The sequence below is a fragment of the Balaenoptera acutorostrata genome, chromosome X (genome assembly GCF_949987535.1).
Source record: "Balaenoptera acutorostrata chromosome X, mBalAcu1.1, whole genome shotgun sequence".
Taxonomy (NCBI): Eukaryota; Metazoa; Chordata; class Mammalia; order Artiodactyla; family Balaenopteridae; genus Balaenoptera; species Balaenoptera acutorostrata.
In genome coordinates, this window is record NC_080085.1 from 62434312 (window position 1) to 62457130 (window position 22819).

General features: G+C 48.1%; 1 protein-coding gene across 3 annotated transcripts in view; it reads left to right on the plus strand.

The window, feature by feature from the left end:
• Positions 1-21037, plus strand: part of LOC103005106 (NHS-like protein 2) — an 82897-nt gene extending 61860 nt beyond the window's left edge. Inside the window, exons 2-9 of one of the 3 annotated variants that reach the window (XR_009006634.1) lie at positions 1-156; positions 3030-3157; positions 3463-3658; positions 5474-5605; positions 6852-9179; positions 10655-10787; positions 11629-12922; positions 20522-21037. Coding sequence is in view for 2 of the 3 variants with exons in the window: in XM_057538008.1 (XP_057393991.1) it covers positions 1-156; positions 3030-3157; positions 3463-3658; positions 5474-5605; positions 6852-9179; positions 10655-10787; positions 11629-11953 (3398 nt within the window). In the remaining variant the exon portion in view is untranslated. Of the gene's footprint in view, positions 157-3029; positions 3158-3462; positions 3659-5473; positions 5606-6851; positions 9185-10654; positions 10788-11628 lie in introns of those variants that run through there. The other 2 variants (XM_057538008.1, XM_057538009.1) reach the window with 2 other exon arrangements.
• The last annotated feature ends 1782 nt before the right edge of the window (positions 21038-22819 follow it).

Sequence of the window (22819 nt, forward strand, 5' to 3'; positions counted from 1 at the left end):
CTGCAGCTAACTCGGGTCGGGAAAATGCGACAGCGACTGCCCACTCGAGGTCGTCATGGCGACAGCCAGTGAACGTGTTCCTCTCCTCGGGCAGGCCCCCGAGTGTAGAGGAGCTGCTTCGCGAGGCGCAGCTCAATCTCCAGAGCCTGTTGCAAGGTACTGAGAGGGAGGGGGGCTGCGGCCGGAGCCCACTGGCCAGATGCATAGCGTCTGGAGGGAGGCGACGAAGAAAGAGGACAGGGACTCGCGAGAGAAAGAGAGAGAATAGTAGAAAACCTACTGAGAAACAAAACACACACTTTACATCTTTCACCTTCCAGACTACTGACTCCAAAAGCCCTAATTCTACGGCTGTTTACACCCTCTGGCCCCCCTCCCTCGTTTTTTTCAGTTCAGTAGTCTCTGGGGGAAAAGGGACAGAGGCCAAGGCAGGGCCATGGGTCAAGTCATTTACAAAGAGCGCTGGATGAGAGACTCCCGCAATGTGGGCCCACATACCCTCAGGCCTTCTCTTGCCACATCACCCAAGTCTTTGGAATCCCGGCGCCCAAAGACAAAGGAGGCATCTGCAGGGTCTCCCACTCTGGGCTTCACTCACTCTGCTCTTGCAATAACCTTGTCCACATATCTCCTGGGTCGCTCCTGCCTCACCAAATTAAGCCCAATACACAGCACTCAGAGCTCACCTCATCCCCAGTTCCCAACCCCGTGTCTCTGAAGTATACTGATGAGCACCTTGTACACAAAGCTGGGTCCACACAACCCAGAGAAACAGCCCAGCCATAATGCCTGAGCAGTCAGATTGCCCGCACCAGGCAGAATGAGAAAACCGAGACTTTGAAATCAGACAGAGCCAGAATCTAATTTGAATCCCACACCTAACTAGCTGTGTGACATTATGCAGATTACCCAACCTCTCTGAGCTTCAGATTAGTCAGTCATCTTTAAAATGGGGATTCCACTACCCCACATGGCATGATTTTGTGAGAATTAAAAATAGGGTGTCCATAAACTGATTAGCAAGGGTATCTTGCAGCTGGAAAGACCCAGATAAGATACAACATCAACTCCCGGTCTGTGTCCTTTGGAACATAGGCTGATCTAGACACAATATTAAAATTAATGTAAAAGAAAAAAACAATTGTGGTCCCTGATAGGACCTTACAATGTGAAGAACATACACATTGACCAGAGGGATTTATCCAGTGTAAGTGGCAATAGGATTAAAACTCAGTGCTATGAGAGAGACTACTGAGGTGCTACAAATATCTGGATGGCAGTTACAAGGAACATGCATATGTCAGAATTCACTGAGCTGCACACTTAAGATTTGTGCACTTTACTGTAGGTAAGTTAGATCTCGAGAAAATAATACAAATAAAACCCCAGTGCTAGTCACAAGCTCCTTACACCCTCCAGGCACTCACTGTCCCATTCGGGCCTCTTTTCCAAGCCTAAAAGCCCTTACTCCCTCTTCCCCACTCCAATCCTTACACTTTCGTCCAAGTTCTATTCTTGCTGCATCCGAAAAGACCTTTAACACTAGTTCTGCACTTTGCGTCATTCCCTCCCTAAGCACTCACACGAGGCCCTTTGTACCATCCAGCTCAAGAGGACTTGTAGAGTTCCAAACTGATTTTTCTTTCATTTGTTCATTCATTTACTCATTCATCTACTAGTCCCAGGTGTATATTTTGTCCACCTAACCAGACTGGGCTTCTGAATGTAAAGGATCACGTCTCTCACTACTCTCCGGTTTCCAGAAGCACCTGGCACAGGGCTGGATCCCCAAGAGGACATTTGCTGAGTGAACATTAAAAGTGAAAAGAGGTCTTATTAGCTGTCATTTATCCATACCAACAAAGGGTAACTTTTACGGAGAATAGAAAACTGCAGCGGGGCCACCCAACCGAACAACGGCCATGACCCCACCTCCCTGCCAGGGCAGTGGCAAGCTTAGAGAAGCAAGATTCTAAGGGGCACCACGAGCGTTGTGTTCAGATAAGAGAGGAGCTGCTATGCAGAAAGAAAGAGTCAGTGTGCTCTGTGTTGCCACCATGGGCAGAATGAGGACATGTGGGTGGAAACCTAGGGGGAGGCCAATTTCACCTCAAGATAAGGAAGAACTTTCCTGACATGCCTGAAAGCCCCAATTGTCCTTGGATGGAATGAGCCACCTTGGGAGGAAGGCTTCTCCCCTTCTCTGCAGGCAGGTGTGTATGGAGGCTGAAGAAATACCTGGAAGGGATGCTGAGGAAGCCGGAGCCCAGAATGGGATGTTGGACCAGAGAACCCTCAAGGCCCCTCCTGACCCCAAGTTTCTATGATTCTTCAAATCTCTGTTCAAATGTGCAGAGTCCTGACTGTTCTTTAGTCTCACTTCCTTCACTCGTTGAATTCATCACTTAAATGAAACCCATTCAAATCTTCTGCATCCTTCTTATTCCCCAACGATGCCCCCGAACTTCTCCTTCCTCCTCCGCCACTACCTCCACCTTCCCTCTCCTTCCCCTTAGCCCCCCTGGACCTGATATCCCCCCCACAGTGGGACTAAGGTGCAGGGAACCGAGCCCTCAGAGGCTCAGGTAAGAGTTCTCAGCATCCAAGGGAGCATTCCACGTTGGACTTCCAATGCAAATTTCTTTGTGCTTCACACAGGTCATGTCCCTGGTAGGGTTGCAGAAAACCTGAAGAGCTGCAGGGCTTCAAAGAGAGAATCTTGCAGCAGAGTAGCAAAAGGCGTCTGCCTCCTGAGCCTCTTCCCTGAGTTGAGCACTTAAGGTGGGGGCCATGGAGACAAAGGCCTGGTCCCCGAACCAGCACAACTCAAATCCATTGACTCTCTTTTCTCCTCATAGGAAGTAGGCATTTTTCCATTCCCAAATGGCTCAGACGCCGGGAACTATCCTAAAGAAACAATGAGAGTCAGACCTGGCAGCTAGAGCAGGAGCCCCCAGCTCATGGTCCTTCCCTGGCCCACCGCTTGGCCATGGCTCCCTAGAGTGTGTATCCACTGTGCTGTTTTTCAGAAGAATATGAGGAACAGTACTCGGAGGCCAGACTTCTGGGGCAGACCTTCCGCTCTGCTGATGAAGCCCCTGAGCCCACTCCCAGCCCAAGGCCCCAGTCTGCCAGGCGTCTGGAGTTTGTACTGATGGTGAGTTGCCTCCTCCCCCACCTGGGAGAGCCAGCATGCAGAGCTCGCCCCGCACCCATTGACGGGGGACCTGGAACTGCTTACTTTACCCACTGGAAGCTGCTGCTCATCTCTGCTCACCAGCAGAGCCATCCTGAGGCCCTGCCGAGATGGACCTGCACGGCAGGCGTCCGGCCTGGCAGCCTGTCCACACTTTCCTGCCTCCCAGATGAAGCCTCCAACCACCCTGCCTAGACAGCCATTCTGTGGGCACGGCTCGTCTCCAGCCGGGAGCACACCCTTCCCATCACCTTCTTTCCCAACAGCCCACAAAACGGCAGCTGAGCGAGGATGAGACTACCATGCAAGGTGTGAGGGCCCCTGAGGCCTCCCTGAATCTGCCTACCACAGCCGACAAGCAAGCTGCCTGGAATAGCCCCTTCCCTCTGCCCGTCCTAGAGGAGAAGCGATGGCTTCAGCCTTGTCCCACGCACTCTGACATCGTGCCCATCAATGTCTCCGGTAGAGTTGTTTAGCATCGCCTCTGTTCGCTTCCCTCCATGCCAACTACAGATCATCCTCTCCAAATGCACTGGGTGCTGGGGGAGGGAGCGAGACTTTCTTTGCTACTGGCTCACTCTGCACTGTCAAGGTTGTGGCTCTCGCCGGGGAACGGAGGCATGCTCTTTCTTCACTCTCTACTGGCCCTGCCACACTAACTGAGACCATTTGATGGCAAAGGAAACTCTCTTAACAGAAAACTCTAAAACCTTATGAATTCATGTGCTCTTTGGAGCATCTGTGGAAACTTAGAGTGTATGAGTTATGTTTGGTTTGGGGAAAGAAGACTTCTTGTGCCAGAAGCCGGGTTTGGAGCACACAGATAGGAGTTGCAGGGGAAGTGTGGGGTTCAGAGTGCTGGCGGTAAATGGGAGGATCAGACCCAGAGTACAGACCAAGGGCCCTGTGGCACTTTGAGTCATCACTCAGTCTCCTAGTGAGGTGGGCCTCTTCCACTTGTGTGAGACCAAAGAGGGATCCAGTACTACCTTGAGATGGGGAAAATAATGTACGCAGCTCAGCTGGCTGTGTCTCTGGGGACATGTGGCACCCTGTACCATGCCCATTATTAATTCATTCTCCACACTTCACCGGCTGTAAGTGGGAGAGAGGAAGAGGGTCAGCCATTTCAGAAGGAGATAGGGCCAACGGCCTGACGAAATCAAGACCTCCTAACCCAAGGGGACCAGAGGCACCCTGTGAGCCAGTGCCAGCCCGTGGTGTGCTGGAAAAAGTTGATGAAGATGATGAGGACAGCTCTGGCCACAGGCGGTGACACTCCCTGGATATGGGGTCATCAGTGCCACTGGTGTCATCTCAGGAAATCAGAGACAGGAAATAGAGCCCAGAGCCTAGGGAGGTGTACTAAGAGGTGTGAGGGCTGAGAGGAGAAACTCCCAAAGTGATGGTGGGTGCTTTGTTTTTGAACTTCTACCTTACTCTCAATGAGGCTGGCCCTGTGTTTTGCCCACAGAGCCACCTTCTGTGGAGGGGGGTACCTATGTGGCCATGGGGCTGAGAGGGGAGGGTTTGGTTAGCCAGCCGCTGAATGAGAGACAGTGCAGGGGAGCAGCAAACCTCACCCCACTGCCCCCGCCCTGCCCCTGCCCTAGCAATTCCATAGGAGCAAAGACTGAGCGGGTGCTTTGAGAAAAATAGATCTCAATCACCACGCAGGGGCGAACTTTGATCAAATGTGATCAGGTGGCTGGAGGGCAGACTATCAGACTGCTTCCTGGATGGTGGGGAGGGATGGCGCAGCTTCTTGGAGACACTGTCTTCATCAGCCTGAATAAAGGCTTTTCTCTGAGAAAAGATTGCAATCAAGCAATATCTAGTCTCAACATGTCTCTCCACTCCAGTGGTTCTCGCCCCGGGCTGTACATCTGAACAATCAATCACCTGGGGAGTTTGAGAAAATGCTTCTACTTGGGCCCTATTCCCAGAGTATTAAGTGTTCTGAGGTGGGGTCTAGTTATTAGAGTTTGAAAAGCTGCCCAGTTTATTTCGATATGTAGCCAGGGTTGAAAACCATGGCTCTTGGCCACCTAAGACTCACAGGTGACCCCGGGTGGACCTCTGAAAGCCAGCATGCGTGCTTTGGAGCTGCGGGTGCCCGGGGCCAAGTTGGGAGGGATGGGGAAGAAGGGTCGCCTGCCTGGATGCTATTCATGCTCATCGCTACTGCCATCATCCCTTCTCTCAACCTCAGGCCAGTTTCTACCATACTGTAAACAGAAACCAGGATGCACCCAAGTGTCTTTATTTTGGCTACAGGGCAGCAGTTTGATAAACATGCAAGTTTGCGACACTCGTTGTTTAACACAGAGACAGCCGTGAACCCCAAGTCCACCCTGAGGCGGAGGCGGACCATTATTGGATTCTCTAACTATTCCCAGCGAGACCAAGGTGACCCCACCATAGCTGATCCCCCAAACCCTTCCCCTTGCTCACTCTCACCATTTCTGCAACCCAAGTGGTATTGCTGTGACAGGGAACAGGAATGATTGGGGGGGAGGAGGGACTTTGGATGTCCTGAAGAAGCCAATATAGTAATTAAGGATAACCAAGGACCTTTTGTCAAGGGTAGCAACCGAATATGGAGAGCAGGTCTCCCAGGCTAATAAATTCGTTATGTTATTGTTTCCCATTATAAGTGGAGTATAACTATGTATCTCGAATTTAGGCAGATAGATAAAGAGGGGGAATCATCGCTAAAAGTGTCATCTTCACAAAACCATGACTGCCATTAAATGAAGGCCATCCAAAGAGCACAGACCAGAGAGATATGGATACAAATTCTGGCTTCTCCACTTACTGACTGTGAGGCCTTAGCCAAGTTCCCTAACCTCTCTGAGCCTCAGCTTCTTCATCTGTAAATTGGGGATGATGATTCCAACCCGGTGGAATGTTCCTGAGGATCAGAGTTATTGTATGTAATTTTCCTACCATGTGCCTGGTACATAGTATGTGTTCAGCAAATGGTGGCTGTCATTATAAATTATCATAAGAGTAGTCATCATCGTTGTCATCATCATCATCATCATCATGATATAACATCATCATGATATAATAACTGTTGTGTATATGAGAGAATCTTTGGGGATTTTCAACATCTGAATGGTTTCCGCACATCTATAGGTTATTCTCACTTTTTCGTATTGCCAAGTTAAAAAGTGACAGGTGTCAAAAATGCAACCAGACTCTGAACTTTCCAGCTGTGGCATACTCCCAATGCACTGCTGGAGCTGAAGTTCACACTGCTGTCCTTTATCAGTTCGAAAGCCTCTGCTCTCATCTCAGAGGAGGTGAACGCTGAGGTCTGTGGTGGTTTCATGAGCCTGGGGTGAAAGCCTGGAAAAAACCCATGGTAGTCCCACGTGCCACTTCAGCTCTGAAAGGCATATTCAAAGCTGGAAAGTCTTTGGCAGCCATCTGGACAATTCAAGGGCACCCTGTGACTCACTGTGTGGTGATGGGCAAGGACCCAACGCCCCCAGTATCCTCATCTATGGAAAGGAAGAACCAAGGAATTCTGACCAAGCTGTTGGCAAATGCTTCTTGGCAAAAATTTGGTGCTCCCGTCTCTTTAGTGACAGCTGCTGCTGGGGGATCCCTGGCTGCACCACTAACATTCTGTGTTTACCTCCCCCAGGTCACAGCAACAGCCCCACAGGCAGTGTGGCCCGCTCTACCACCTCAGACATCAAGCCCAGCCATTCAGTTCCAGGAGGTGTTCATGGAAGAGTTGCCATTGGTCAGGAAGCTCAGTTATCAAATCTCACCTCGCCAGTACTGAGAAATCCTTCTAGTGATCCAGAAGAACCTCTCCAGGCACGTGGTGGCACAAAAGTCCCTGGCATGGAGAGCATGGGGATGGTGTACAGCGTCCCCAGTTCTTGCAATGGACCAACAGAATCAACGTTCTCCCCTTCCTGGAAGGGAGATGCTTTTACCTATGTGACTCCAAGTGCCACTGCTCAGAGCAGTCAAGACAATGAAAATGGAAAAAGTCCTTCCTCTGGGAATTCTTGGATCTCTCTGCACACATTGCCACCTCTGGTTCCTAAGGAGGCTGCCACCTTCTTTGTCACTCGTGATACCCCAGCAGGATGCAGTGGGTCCGCTGGCTACTCTGAGCATTCTACTCAACGAAGGCACGTATCAGAACGACCCTCCAAGATTGGCCTCCTGACTGGTGATACCTCAAGGCTGGAGACAGGCCCAGGTGGGGCCAGCAGGTTCCGGGAGCGGTCACTGTCTGTACCCACAGACACAGGCACCACGGATGTGGACTACGACGAGGAGCAGAAGGCCAGTGAAGCCTGTGCCCTGCCTTATGCCAGTACAAGTTCTGAGGGCAGTAACAGTGCCGACAACATTGCCTCCCTTAGCGCCCAACAGGAGGCCCAGCAAAGAAGGCAGAGGTCCAAGAGCATCTCACTCAAGAAGGCCAAGAAGAAGCCTTCCCCTCCGACTCGCAGTGTCTCGCTGGTCAAAGATGAACCAGTCCTCTTGCCAGAAGGTGGGTCAGCGCTACCCAAGGACCAGAGGCCCAGGAGCCTTTGCCTCTCCTTGGAACACCAAGGACATCACTCATCCCACCCAGATACTCAGGGTCACCCAGCTGTGCCAACCTTCAAAGACCCAGAAGGTACACAATTCGCCCACCACTGGTATCTTACTGACTGGAAGTCTGGTGACACCTACCAGTCCTTGTCCAGCTCCAGCACTGCCACTGGCACCACAGTCATCGAGTGCACCCAAGTTCAGGGCAGCTCAGAGTCTCTCGCCTCCCCTTCCACCTCCAGAGCCACAACGCCTTCCCAGCTTTCCATCGAGGTGGAGGCCAGGGAGGTATCCTCCCCAGGAAGGCCCACTGGGCTGATGTCACCCTCCAGTGGATACTCCAGCCAGTCAGAGACACCAACACCCACTGTCTCCATGTCCTTGACCCTGGGCCACTTGCCCCCTCCAAGCAGCAGTGTCCGGGTGCGTCCAGTGGTACCTGAGAGGAAGTCATCACTACCCCCAACATCACCAGTGGAGAAAATGTCCAAGTCACGGCTATCGTTTGACCTACCGTTGACCTCTTCAACCAACCTGGATCTGTCTGGGATGAGTATCTCCATCCGAAACAAAACCAAGGTGAGCCGGCATCACTCGGATACAAATTTTGGGGCCAAGCTGGCCCAGAAAACTAGCCCCAACCAGCCAATCATGCCCATGGTTACTCAGTCTGACTTACGTTCTGTTCGCCTGAGGTCAGTCAGCAAGTCTGAACCGGAAGATGACATTGAGAGCCCTGACTATGCTGAGGAGTCAGGAGCCGAAGTCTTCACCTTGCCAGAGAGAAAGGCAAAACCTCCCATAGCCGAGAAGCCCCCACTGGCCCGAAGGCCTCCAAGCTTGGTCCACAAGCCACCGTCTGTCCCCGAGGAGTACCCACTAACTTCGCCTACCTTGGCTATGACCCCCAAGACCTCAATTCAACATATGAGGCCACTCCCTCAAGATATATACACGGTGGTGCGGAAACCAAAGTCCTCCAGCTTCCCTGAGGGCAGAACCCTGGGGGAGTCAACAGCACCCTCATCTCTTGTTTTCACGCCTTTTTCCAGTTCCTCTGGTGCTTTCTTCTCAGGAACACAGCAACCTCCCCAGGGAAGTACGGAGGATGAGGGCCCCAAGGGGAGAGCCCTACCTGAAAGAATTAGCCTCCAGAGCCAAGAAGAAGCTGAGAAAAAGAAAGGCAAGATTCCACCTCCTGTACCAAAAAAGCCCAGCGTGCTGTACCTGCCTCTCACCTCACCTACAACTCAAATGGAGGCCTACACGGCTGAACCAAGGCTGCCTCTCAGCCCCATCATCACCCTGGAGGAAGATGCCAAGTGTCTCCCAACCAGCGACCACCTGCCATCGACTGGTACAAGGACAACCTCCACGCCACAGGCTGACAGTGAAAGGGAGGCAAGCCCTCTGGGTTAGTAAAGTGTCTGCTGGCTTTTCCTTTCAATCCCAGGAGAGGTGAGGGTGAGGACAGAGTGACAGAGGCAGAAGCAAATGCCCCCAGATAATGATCCTGATCCCAGGGCGACCAAATCAGTAGGGTACACCTCTTGAGGGTTTGAGTTACTCTAAATCCGTCTCACTGCCCTTGGGATCGGGACCGACCCGGGGCGGATCTCCAAGGCCCAGTTTGGGCCAGACTACTCTGAAACCGCCAGTGCTGAGCTAATGAAATCAAACTAGGTCTTAGCACCCTAGGACCTTAGGAGCTTATCTTCCTCCTCAGGCAGGCATCTCCTGCCCTAGGCACTGTCTCTCCACGTCACCGTACAGCACTTTTCACCAGCCACACTGAATTTAGTTTCATGCGCGGGACTCAGTACCCTCCCAGCCTGAGTTCAAGCGCCATGGCAGGCTGGAAGGCTTCAAGCAGTGGAATATGTTACCAGCAGCAGCTTCTCTTAGTGTTTTCTAGAGGAAAGGGGGCTAATTTTCTTGGATGGTTTGAGCCTTGCTCTTCCTGGAACCGTAAGACCAGGCTAGAAAATGTTTCTCATCCTTTTGGGGGTTTTTCTTGTCTCTCTTTGTTTTAATTGTGGTAAAATACATATAACGTAAAATTTACTATCTTAACCATTTTTAAGTGTACAGTTCAGTAGGTGTTAAGCACATTCACAATGTTGTGCAACTATCACCACCATCCATCTCCAGAACTTTCTTCATCTTGCAAAACTGAAGTCTGTACCCAGTCAACAATAACTCCCCGTCACCCTCTCCCCCCCAGCCCCTGGCAACCACTCTTCTACTTTCTGTCTCTATGAATTTGACTCCTCTAGGGACCTCATATAAGTGGAATCATACAGTATTTGTCTTTTGGTGACTGGCTTATTTCACTTAGCATAATGTCCTCTAGGTTCATCCATGTTTCTCATCCTTTTTGAAACCCTTAACACCAAACATCAAAATCTTATGGCCTTCCTTAAGCTGATTTGGACTTTCAACGTAAGTTAAATCATTGTGACTAAAACAAGCAAACAAATCAAAGCCACAGGTAATTTTAGAATCTGCTTCCTCAAACTCCACAGGCTGCCTCTGAGATTCAGATAGGTCCCACTCCCACCCACTGGTTGAGTCATTGCTTTAGATTGCTCTCAGCTCCTTGAGCTTTAAAAATGATGCATTTAAAACGAGAGAATGCTCAGGCAACCTGTTGTAATGGAAAAGGCACGAGAGAACAGGGACCCAGGCTGATCTTCATCACTCTCTCCACGTTTCGTTGGCCAAATCACTAACCTTAGGAACATTTTGTTCCTCTGCAAAATGGAGACAGCAAGTCTCTGCCCTGCTGCCCTCCCAGAGTTGCTTTGAACATCACATGAAATACATATGAGAATGTGCTTTGTCCTAACAATTGCGGTCAAAGTCATTCCTTCTGGTTCTTATGCCCAGGGAGCTCGATGGAACCAAGCACCGAAGAAAAAAGTGTAATCAGTGATAAAACAGCCGAATGGATTGCGGAAGATGATGATGATGTGTTTGTGGCTTCACGAACAACTGAAGATTTATTTACTGTGATCCACAGGTCTGGACCAATTTCCTAAATTCCTATTATAATTGCCTTTCCTTCTTATACCAGAAGAAAAACTGCTACCTCTAAGCAGAATGCTTAGAATGGAAACTGGAGACTAAGTTCAGATACCCACGTAGTGAACCCAGTCCGGGGCCTCACCACCTCCAATTCACTGACATCTTTGGGTGAAGTGGAAGAGAGGCGGGCGGGGAAGGGAGGACCAGGTGCAGAGTGAGAGGCCCCTCGTCTCCTAGCAACCCCACGGCCTATTGTGGCTCCGTCTGCTTTCTCACAGCTCTGCCTGGAGTCACAGACAGTTAACCCTTCACAGAATTCCTTGTACCAAACAATCTCATCAAGAAGTGAAGTGGGGCACCAGGCCGAGCATCAGAGCAGGAGCTTAGGCAAAGGGGGACCAGACGGGGACTCAGTATATGGACAGAAGCACAAAGCACGGGCTCCATGATGAGGAAACAGGAAAGAGTCCAGTTATCGGAGTTGGAGCACCAGTTCAGAACAGGATCAGCTCGTGGGCTGTCTTGATTCAGAGTCATTGAGCTACTAGCTTTGACTCCTTAAATTCTTCCTTGGTACCAGAACCTGGGCAGGACTGAGCCTGCAGGCACAGGCCAAGTGACTCTAGCTGTGGGCATTGAAAGGAGTGTAGGGACAGGGGGCCAGACAAGGGACTCTGAGGACTTAGTGGAGAGAGAGAAAGCTGGTAAGTACGACTGCTCACAAGGCTGTTGCATAGAAGTTCCCAGATTGTGTCACTGGCATTCGTGAAGTTATATGAAGCATTAGGAAATGTCTGCCGCACGAATTCACTCAAAGCAAACTTTCTCTCATTTAGGTCCAAAAGAAAGCTGCTTGGCTGGAAGGAGCCTGGTGAGGCCTTTGCTGGTGGCAGCAGACCAACCTCCCACTCACCAATAAGGAACACGGCTGAGTCTCCCATCAGTGAGTTGGCTGCCTCTGCAGGGTCAAGTGGCAGTGCCAGCCTAGATGCTGGCAGAAATGATGATTTCAAGGCCTTGCTACAGAAGAAGGGAAGCAAGGCAACTCCAAGGTCCCGCCCCTCAGCAGCAGAACTGCTGAAGACCACTAACCCACTGGCTCGGCGAATTATTGCACAATTTTCAAAAGACTACGAAACCCCTGATAACCCCAGTACCTAAGCCCTGGGTTCAGCAAGCAAGGTTGAGTTACTAAGCTTGAGTAGAAAAGGGGGAAGAGAAAAAGGGTTTTAAGAAGGAACCATGGAAATAACAAAAGAGCCTGCATTTCTTTTACATTAACTCACACTCTGGACAGCAGGAGAGAGGCCACATCCAGAACTAAAATCATCAGGCACTTTAATCATCTTCAGACATTTTATGTTCTCATACTTACAATCTTGCCATTACTAACTACCGATTTTCTCCTTATTTCCCCCAAGTGGTATGCACTCAGAAGAAATTCTCAGATGCAAGGGCACATATGCCATCTTCTAAATCAATGACCAGGCTGCTCCATCCCTGGCTCCTATCACTGAGGGGCACAGTGAGAGAGCAGATTGGGGGCTGCCAAACCCAGGGGACATAGGGTGCCATTGCTGATTATTCACTTTCCCAGCAAGGCCCTGATGGCCCTGCATGGAGAAGCAGAAGGACCCTGATGCCACTTCAGCCACAGTATAATTCTCCACCGCGAGAGGTTTGCAGGTGTGCACTTGTTTCAGCATGAGGTTGATTGGATGGCTTTTGTCATGCAAAATATGAATGTGACTCTGTCCTGGACTTCACACCTTTTTCAGTTTGATTGTCTACACGGAGATCAGGGTGATGAGTTTCAGTAAACATATAGACCCCCCCCTCCCCCCTCCCCCCTCCCCACCCCCCTTTGCTAGAAAAGGTCAGGACTGGGTTGCTTTGGATGAACCAAGCTCGGCCAACAAACAAGGCAGCCGTTTGTTCACTCAAATCTATCCAAGGTAACTCACATGTGCGCCTTGAGATCCTTCAAATGTCTGCCAACAACGGGAGCTAGTGTCTGTGCCCAGCTCATGCTGCATTCGAAGAACTCTCGCTTCATTTGCATATAGTATTCATTACAGGAAGTCTTCAGCTGAAGGAACAGCATCCTCAAAGTCTCAAGGAGGAGAGAAAGTAAGTGTAACTTGCCCACCACCATTCACTTCAGATTGTGGTTTGTGGTTGGTTTGATTTTGTTTAAAGGAAATCTTCCTGTTTCCAAACCAAGAACGTATAGACTAAAAGGATAGGTCCAAAATCTAAAAGGCAGCCTTGCAACTTGCTATGGCCCATAACCCAAAAAAAAGGGCTACTTTTTGCCATTTACTTTCTGCTGTTTGACCAATTTTCAATTAACCTGCTGGGGGAGAATGTAAGGACTGGGGTAAATGGGATACTGGATGCTGACAGAGTCCCAGGACAGTCATTGTGACCCCTTCTCCCCACCCCCTGCCAAAGCTTATAGACATTAACTTTTCTTGTCAGTTCAATTTTCTAAGCAAAGCAAGAGCCGTGATTCATTTGATTTTCATATGTCTGGTTTCTGGGAGGTTGAGGGGAGAAATAGACAGCACTGAACAAAGAAAACTGGCTGACCGATAATGGAGGATTAATTGTCCACCATTCCCAAGAGGGAAAAAGGAAAGTCAAATGAAATTGTAGCCTGCTTCACAAAGAGAGTCCCCTGACCTCTTCCTCCTTCACCACCCACCCAACAGATTCATTGGTCAACCTCTTGGAGGATGTGGAAACTGCTCCCAGAGACAAGCAGATCTTGATTTTGACAGGTCTCAATAAGAAGCAAGCTCTTTAGCCCAACTGCCCACACAGCGGAAGAGCAGCTGGAAAACCACACTGAGTGCTGAGGGGACTTGGGCCTCTCACATAGAAGCCCTAGGCCTGGGCCCTTGGTTGGTACAGTTCTGAATTCTAGACTTCTCTGTACAGGCCAGGCCCAGCACCTCCCCCTGATTTAGACAGAAGCCACCTCAAATAATAGACAGTTCTTGAAAGCCCAGTTGCTTTTGAAAGCGTTCCAACTATTTAGTTCAAGGGTCCTGACCAAATTTCAGAGGTTTTGCCTGAAATAAAATAAGATTCATTCCTGGCCTTAATTTATATACGAATGCCACACACTTGTCTGCCCCGGACTCAGAATCCCAAAGGATGGAAACATTTTCCTCTGTGGGGAAATGAAGGAGTGTTTGTGCTTTTGCCTAACAAAAGTGAAAGGCTGCCGGGGCCCTCTACTCCAGAACCATTATGAGCTCTAAAGCAGAGTATGAGACTCACACAGTATAGGACTTGTTACTTCCGCTAACTTTTCTGGAAGCTTCTTGTTTGGTACTTCTAGTGGGTTTTGCCTCTCCCCTCACCTTGCCACCTCTGGTGGTTTTCCCGAAAGATTCTAAAGCTGAATATCCAGACACCTTGACGTTTTTCAATTACCTTGAGTCTTGCTTTCCCCTGCAATACTCCGTATGCCTGGAATTTTTTAGAAGGTCTTCTACATCTTCACTATGGCCCTCCAATGCCCAGTGGTGTTGCCATTAGCATAAGAGGATTCGGGGCAGAGATGGTGTGGTCAGAGGTAACATTGAGGACTGGTAATATTCATTTAATATTTTGCAACAGGTGGACCTAGTCCCAAACAAATAACCAAATTGTAGAATTTCTACCAATCTCTGATGAACATAATACCGGACAGCTCTCCTAGTCCTCACACTCAACGTCTCGCCTCCCCTTGGGTATCATAGCACCAACTCTGTCTTCCACCCAGGCACAAGCCACAGTGTCTGCTGCCTCGTGCACCTACTCTGCCAAGGCTGGAGAAGAGAGGCTGAAAGCCCCTTCCAGGAAGCCTTTCAGAGAAGCGACTGTTGCCACTATTACTAGTGTGAAGAGTGATAACAGTTTTTGAAGGTGGAATACAGAAGGGATACAGGTGAAATGAAGTTGGCCCCAGGAAGTCAGGTTCCAATTCAAGTTGTTTCTGTCCCTTTGTTTCCTCTGATTCCAACCAATAGCAGCAGGTGGCTCTACTGGACTGACTTCTGCCTAGGCAGGAGTAGATGCAGTCGTCCCCAGGGGAGGAGGTTAATTGGTAGCTAAGAGCACTTTGCCCTTGGTGGGTATTCATTATGTATTTGTGGTTCAAACATTGAGGGTAGGGAGCAAGTCGTTCTCAGCACAACAGGAAGCTTCGCTGCTGTCTCCTGTCCTTTGCCTGTCTCAGTCTCTCACCTGGGCCTCCCACATGGCCCCAACTTGCCCCTCAGTCCCTATTTCTGTGACCTGCATCCCTAGCCGACAGCTCACCCTTTAAGGACGCAAGACCGCAGGCAGCAAAATAGCTTGCGTTAGCTTACTGACCACAGATCGACCAGTTGATCTGGAATCATTACCTTGAATGTGCAAAGACAGAGGAGAGTCTGAAAGGCTCTCACAACAAGCACGTCACCGGACACCCATTTTAACTCTCCGACGACGTGGGTCGGATTGTGATCCCGCTGGACCCATCAGTCTGAGCAGATATGTCCACGCCACCCGCTCTCTTCCTCATCAACAAACTACTTATTAAAAAAACAAGTTCACAGTCAGTGCTCTGTTCCTCCAGCGAACCTTCCATTATCATCAAGTCTGTAACACAATGGCCAGGCTTCACTTTAATATGATTTGCCAGGGCCAGGACTAGAGTGGGGTGAGTGAGGTGCCTGGGGTGCAAAATTTAAGGAGGCACCCACTCTCAGGGCCATGTTAGTGCCTTACCCTCGTCCCGGCCTTGCGATTTGCACTCTATAAAGTAATATTGGTTTATCTTCTTTCTATGGACATGTATGGTTCTTCCGATTTGGGGGGGTAACTCCCTATCTGTTGTCGCACCAAATGTTTTATTGCCATCTATTTTTCCATTGCTCTAAACCTTTGTATGCCTACACATCAAAGACTCTTCAGTATTATCAGAAAACATGGCCGATTTCTAAGTCACCTGCTCCAAGTGGCAAGTTAGCACCCATTTCAATAGGGATGCGGACAGGGACAGCCCCTCAGCAAAATAGTGAATGAGTTGGAGGTCTGTCATTGGGATCCTCCGTCTCCTCTCTCTGCTCCATTCCCCCCAGACCTTGCTTCTTGGCACCAACTCTCCTGAGTGCGTCCTCGTTTGTCCTCCTCCTTGCTAAGGAAAGCATGCTCTCAGGAAAGGGATAAATTCCTTTACTTTGGGATTATAAGGCTTAATGATACCTCTTTGGAGGGTCACTTGCATTTTAACAGGGAAAAAGCCTTAAGCCAAAGGAATGACGTTCTACTTGTAGAATTTTAGGCCTCAGTCAGTTGCAGAAGTGTATTTTTCACCATGGAAAGGTCAAATTCCCTGTTGACTAACTCCCGAATATAGAAAAAACCTTAATCTCCTGGAACTAAGTAAATTGCTGATGGTCGATTAAATTCTCCTGATTCCCAGTGCTGTTCAGTATGGTTACTACCAAGGGATTCTCAGAAATGGCTACTAAAGCCACTGAGAAGGCCCAGATAATTCTTATTGTACCTTAACATTTTTACACAAATGGAATTAATACTACTTATTATTTGAGTAAAGAACACAAGGATTTAAAGAGTTTGTGAAAATGTGTCCTGTTTATGAAAGGTGAAACTGTCCAATCAGTGTCAGATCAATGTCAGCCGTCTGGTATCTCTGGTACCAGATTATTAAACTTCCTCGAGGCGCAAATTTACTGCACGCAGCCTCGGCTGCCCCCCAACGCTTATCTGTGTTTTGTGCTACTACTTCCCCTTGGTGTGAGAATGAGACCAGATCTATTCCAGAGCACCCAGTCCCTCCAAAGCCTTTGCGTGTATTTCAGCTGTACTTGACTAAACTATTTGGGATTTAAAAGGATGAGTGGGAAAGAGGTACAAAGAGCTACATTTGTCAAAGGGCAGCAAAAATGATAAGGATTTTAACAAGGATATGAAATAAACAAATTTTTGAATACTCTGAAATATTTGTAGAGGAATACAGTAGGAAATGGTTATAGGCACACATTTAAGGCACTTTTAATAAGTTTAACAAAACAAGAAATTTGCATAAGTAATGGGTTATGTGAAATAGGTATCTACTTTTGCTCAGTAATGCCCAAAATCTAGGCCAGTTGTTCTCAAAGCGTGGTCCCAGGACCAGCAGCAGCATCCCTATAGTGTGTGTGTGTGTGTGTGTGTGTGTGTGTGTGTGTGTGTTCCAGTGACGTTACTTCTTCAAGCCCCCGAGTCACTGTAGCCATGACTCTCCAAACGATTCCAGCCTTTCCCATCTTTTCTGCTGTCGTTACATTATGTGATCAGTCTCTGGCCATGTGATTTATATTGTCATGTTGCTCGGATACATTTTTATTTGCTGTTAAGAAATTATCAGATTGAATCAACTACTTGCTCAACCTGCAAAACCTTTGATTTGACTTAGCCAGCACATCTGGCCAGTTTTTGGTTTAAAATCAATTTTGTAATTCACAAATAGGAAAGAGGAAAATGTGTTACATTCATTTGGTACTGCCAACCCTTAAATGTCTGTCTTTCCTGTGGTGGCTGTTCTCTAGGAGGGCTCTGGCAGAAATAGATTTGATTTTAAGATTTTGCATATTTGTGGAATTTGATATCAACAAATCTGTAAACAAATTCTGAACTGGAACAACCAGTTAACTCCTCTCTCTTTGATTCCAAGCTTTATGGAAATGTATTCCTTATGTGGTGTTGAGCTCTTTTTAATGTTCAATTTTATAAAATGTTCTGCATGCAAACGCAGCATCGTGCTCATTGTACAAGTCACCTGACACTCATCTCCTCCTCCATATGTGTGATGGTGAAGAAACAGCAACATGTATGTTCTTACCTCTCCTGAATCAATTGTAAATTACAAATCTTTTCATTAATTTTTAAATGAGATATATTTACTCTGGCTAGTAGTTAAAATTTTATTCTTTTTATTATATTTCATTGCTACTTTTTTCTACTGACTCCAGAGCTTACTTTGGGGACTATTTCTTATTTCTAGATTGCTGTATTGATCTTATTTCTATATTTATCTGTAGTCATGGAATGTTAGAGCTGAAAGGGACCAACCTCTCCTTTTACAGAGGAGGAAACTGAGGCCCAGAAAGTCAAATAACTTACACAAGGTCACGCAGTGGCAGGGCCCAGCCTCAATCCCAGTTCTCCTGCCTCTGGGCCCAGTGTTTTTTCATCCAAAGCACTGCATTTATGGAAGAGCCACAGCTGGCTTCTACTTTTATGACACATGAATTTCCCAGGTATTTCAGCGAGCAATATATATGCTTTAAGGAAAATGTTCGAGTTCTTTAGCTCGTGAATCCAAAGACAAATCTGATTTTCAGTTTAGAAATTTTCATTTCCCCCCAATTTCAATGTATGTGCCCTACTCTACACAGTGGATGCTTTCCCTAAAAGTTATTTGAAAAATGAATTTTTATAGGTTAAATTTCATTTTTTAGTAGAGAAGCTTCCTGTGGAAGGGAGTCTTCTGGTGACTTCTTCTGAAAAATGAAAAATCCTCTTGTCAATGTCCCCTAATGCCTCTACTTTTTTTTTTTTTTCAGTGTGAACTTTTGTAAGTGGCATTTATTTAAAGTAGGGCGAACCAATGTAGGCTTTCCTAGAATCTACTTTATCCTCCCCTTCTTAAGCTTTATAAGATAGTTTCAGACCGTTAGGTGTTCGTGAGATACTTAGTTGTATTCTAGAAACTTCTTGATATTTTATCAATCCCTGGGCTCAAACTCTATCTCAATCTTATCAAACGATAACCAAATTTCCTAATCAGTACTGAGCTCTGCATGCAGTTTCGTTTCCAGAACATTCTTTGCCTAATGCTCCTTAGTATGACTCTCTCTTTAGCTATTCTCAGGCTTCCTTCCATAGCTCCTGTGTACCTCATTAGTCTGGTTTAGTAGAGTTGCAGGCAGTGCTCGTTAGATGGAGTGGTGTTTCCAGTTATCCCATTGTTCCAGTCCTTCTCCTGGACCTCCTCTGGTTTCCCTTTTCAGGAACACTCAGAGATTGGTGGGATTTTCCTCATCATCTAGACCAAGGTTTGAGAAACTTTTTCTATAAAGGACCAGATAGTAACTCTTTTAGGCTTTGTGGGCCACAGATGGTCTCTGTATCATGGTCTTCTTCTTTGTTACTGTTTGTTTGCTTGTCTGCTTGCTTGACAACACTTCAAAAATGTAAATACTATTCTTAGCTCTTGGGCCATATGAAGCTGCAGATTGGATTTGGCCTGCTTATCATAGTTTGCTGACCCCTGGGATGGGCATTTCTGTGACCCACGTGATGACTGGGTTGTGTGCTGGGTGATGTGGCTCACTGCCCTCCCATCTCCCGAGCTATCAGGCCGGCCTGTGCAGAGGGGAGTGGAAAGGGGCTGCATTTGCCAACTAGTACTCTCTGACAGATGGACTCTCTCATCTGTCTCTGTCTCTGTCTCTCTGTCTCACTCTCTAACTACCTCGGTGTAGAAACCCTCATTCTTTTCTCTAGATCTCCTGTACTGGTTATCCAATGTGCCTCTGCTTCCTCGAGTGTGGGGTGAGCTGGCAGGAAAGAATGGATTTCTGAGGTTTCTTATTTCGTTTGTCCCAAACTGTGGTCGGGGACCCCTGCCCTGGATCATCTGTCCCACTCTGCCCTATACTGCCATCACGTGTTCAGGGCCATCTCTGGAAAGTCTGGTGGCCCAGGCCATGAAATTCCAGTTCAGTCTACTGTTTCCTAGGGGTATCACTAGCTCTCTTGGTTCCAATGGCTGGTTTTAAAACCCAAAATGTCCATGTGCCCATTTTAATGTGATTTGGACCTGTTCTAGACTCAGCCCCAGCAATGAAATCAATGAGGTATGGAAGGTGTTTTGTGCCCACAGTTTCTCCCCACCTTAACCCCCTGCCTCCTAGACCCCCAGCCTTGGGGATGGGCTCCTTGGGATGCCCCATGCAGCACCACAGCCAGCAGTCATTCAGCACACCATCACCTCCTGTTTTCTGAACCCCTAAGAGGGTTCCTTAAAGCTTCTTCACATCTCTCTCATCTCACTCCCATCTCTACCTTTCATGCTACTTGGGGGTGTAAAGCTCAGTTTCACATTTTCACATTTGCTCGTATAAATATTGGGGGATACGGGTGAATGACAAGGTGTGTGCCTGTGTGTGTATGCGTGGTTTCTCCACCTGGACTATGAAGGTCCCATTTACTGATGTATCTCTCACACACACACACACACACACACCATCCAGTTCTGTCATCAGTTCTCTGGTCCAGTTCCAGGTCTGATGGGGCTGGTCAATGAGGAGGGATGGTGGGGCTCCTGAGGCATTCCCCTTTTCTTGTCTCTTGAAACCTTCTTTCCACTGGCTTGTGCTGGCTTCTCCCAGGAAGCCATTTGAAGAAACTCCTCTGGGGCAATTCTGGACAGGCCAACATACAAAGAGCTAGGACTTTAATTCCATATGAACTCTGTCACTTAGACATACCTCTCAGGCTGCAGGATTTTTTTAAATCTAAGAACATTGCTTCTTGTGACCTTTAGTTTGCTTTCTGTCATTTGAGCCCAGGGATTTACCCACTTACTGAAATCTAGATTTTAAAAACTCAAGACACGAGTAACTTTAGGATTTCCTTATTTGAAAGCATCCATGAAACAGTTTCTTTCTGCCTTTTGTTTAGGATTTCCAGCCTTAAGAAGGAAACCAGGCTTGTACCTTGGACTCTAAAGCAGCAAAAGTACCACACTTGCCAAAAACAAAATGAGGAAGGAGGATTGGCTAGTCCTACTCTGCATAGTCAGGAGAAGGACTTTTGTTATGTTAGCGCTCACCATTCAATGCTTACTGAATGCCAACGGTGCACTCAAGAAAAATCAGGGAGACAGGAATTTGCAGACCGAGATCCTAAACTGGAAGGAAGAGATAAGGCAATTCCTCCAAGTGATAAGAATGTGTCCCTGGATAAAAATATCAAGAAGCAGCATAAACTGAGAGAGATTGCCATCCTGGTCTTTTTAGAATTCCAACACAAAATGGAAGGGAGCCCTCTGTGGGGTGATATTACAAAGGGTTTTTCTTGTCTTTCCTTCTTTTTCTTTTTTTTCTTTAAAAGAAAAAGCATTCCTTACTGGCTTGCTACCAGCAATTGAACTGTATTCTTTATATAGCTAGAGCTGTTTGTGTCTTCTTAAAATAAACTTTTTCTGTTAAAATCATTTTCTGTTTCACCCTCTGATTATCATTGTAGCAATGATGACTTTATCCAGACACTAAGCCCAGTTTGTGAGTGTGTTTTCCAGACCACACAAGTGTGGGACCCACAAACATGAGCTTTGATTCTCACAAACCCCTGAGAGCCCAAAACAGATACGCGGGACACAGTGTCTTGCAGAAACCTGGCCCACCGAGCTGTGAACCTAAGTTATAGGGGCAGGGAATATGTCTTTGAGGACTTTGTCTCAGGAATTCTAGTTCAACTGCTCCTAGAAGCAACAAGGGGCCTCAGACAGGTGCAGCTCTGGTGAAGTAGGCACTGGTCACCAGGCTCCTAAGGGGAGGAGGTTGCCATAGCAACTGTGCTCAGGGCATGCACTCCCTCTTTGTTCTCTGGCTCAATGAAGCCACCCAGCAGGGAAGACCAGAGTGAGTCAGGGCTGGGAGCAAAAAACACAGACCAGATGTGGCCCAGATCACTTCCATCCCTCAAGAAGGGTATGGTCCCCACCATGCAGGTGGTGACAGCTATATTCAAGGGTCAAGTCCCATCCAAAAGGAGCTTTGTTCTCTGGTGCCAATTGGCTCAGGCCTCTAAGGCTGAGGCCCTTGCAGCCAGTATCCTTGTCTCCCCAGGCCCCATGCTAGCTCACGTCCCCTGACACCACTGGGCTGATCTTTCAAAAAGACACCACAGAGCTTGAAACAACCTAGAAAGCTTACAAGGGAAGGGAGAGGGGCCAGGGCTACTCTCAGACGATAGCAGGTGTCAAGACTTAAGACCAAGATCAGAGAAGGAGACTGGCTCGAGGTGGGCCTCACAGCAAGAAGTACCTCGGTGAGACCCTGTGGTTCAGGGGCTGGTGTTGACCCCGGCAGGGTCTGGGCCTGCTTGCGCCCCCCCACCATGAGCTGGGGGAGCTTTGAGGGATTGACCCACACTGACCAAAATCACAAAAGACATGTCAAAGCCAGGGGCCGGTATATTAACCAAAGAGAGAGTACACCTTTAAAGCACAGGTCCTAAACAGGAGGCCTGCAAACTGAATTGAGTTCTCATACATTGCCAGGAGTACACAATGTTGGTTTTTAATTTTTCAAAATGTAGATGGGGCACAAACTCTCCACTTCACCTAGTTCCCCACCAGTCCCTGTTATATGAAGTCCAACAAGCTTCATTCATTTATATCACATGCCAGGCTCCTGAAGGCATTTGAGCCTTGTTGCGGGTTGGGTTCCTTGGGAAGCAGACTCGGGGATGGAGTTTGGTGCACGAGATGTTTATAAGGAAATGTCTGAGGGACTGACATCTGTGGGAGAGAAGGGAAGGAAATAAGCTTAGGCTGAAGGAGGAAAAGGCAGCAACGCAGGTGCCACAAAGCCTCAGCTGACTCAACAGAGAGCTCAGGCACTAACGTGACCCATCAGAGTTGTCCCACGTGGGCCAAAGGCAGGCTTTCACACCCCTGCTTCAGTCAGTCCCTGGCTGTGGGCCACCCCACCAAGGGCCTGACCTTGGGTGAGGTGGCTCTCTCCAGCAGAGGCAATCTCCGAAGGAGTTGACAGCTAAAGACGGTTCTCGGCTGACAGCACTCCCAGCAGCTGGGGCAATATCTGCCCTTGAAGGGGGATCTGGGCAACACAGTTTTGTGTCCATTACAGGTGTCTTTCTCCCAAGCACAGCGCAGGTTAAACACTTATAAATTCTTATTTTCTGGTTCCTATTCCTTACCTCAGAAAGATTACAGTTTGTTTGATGAGGTTC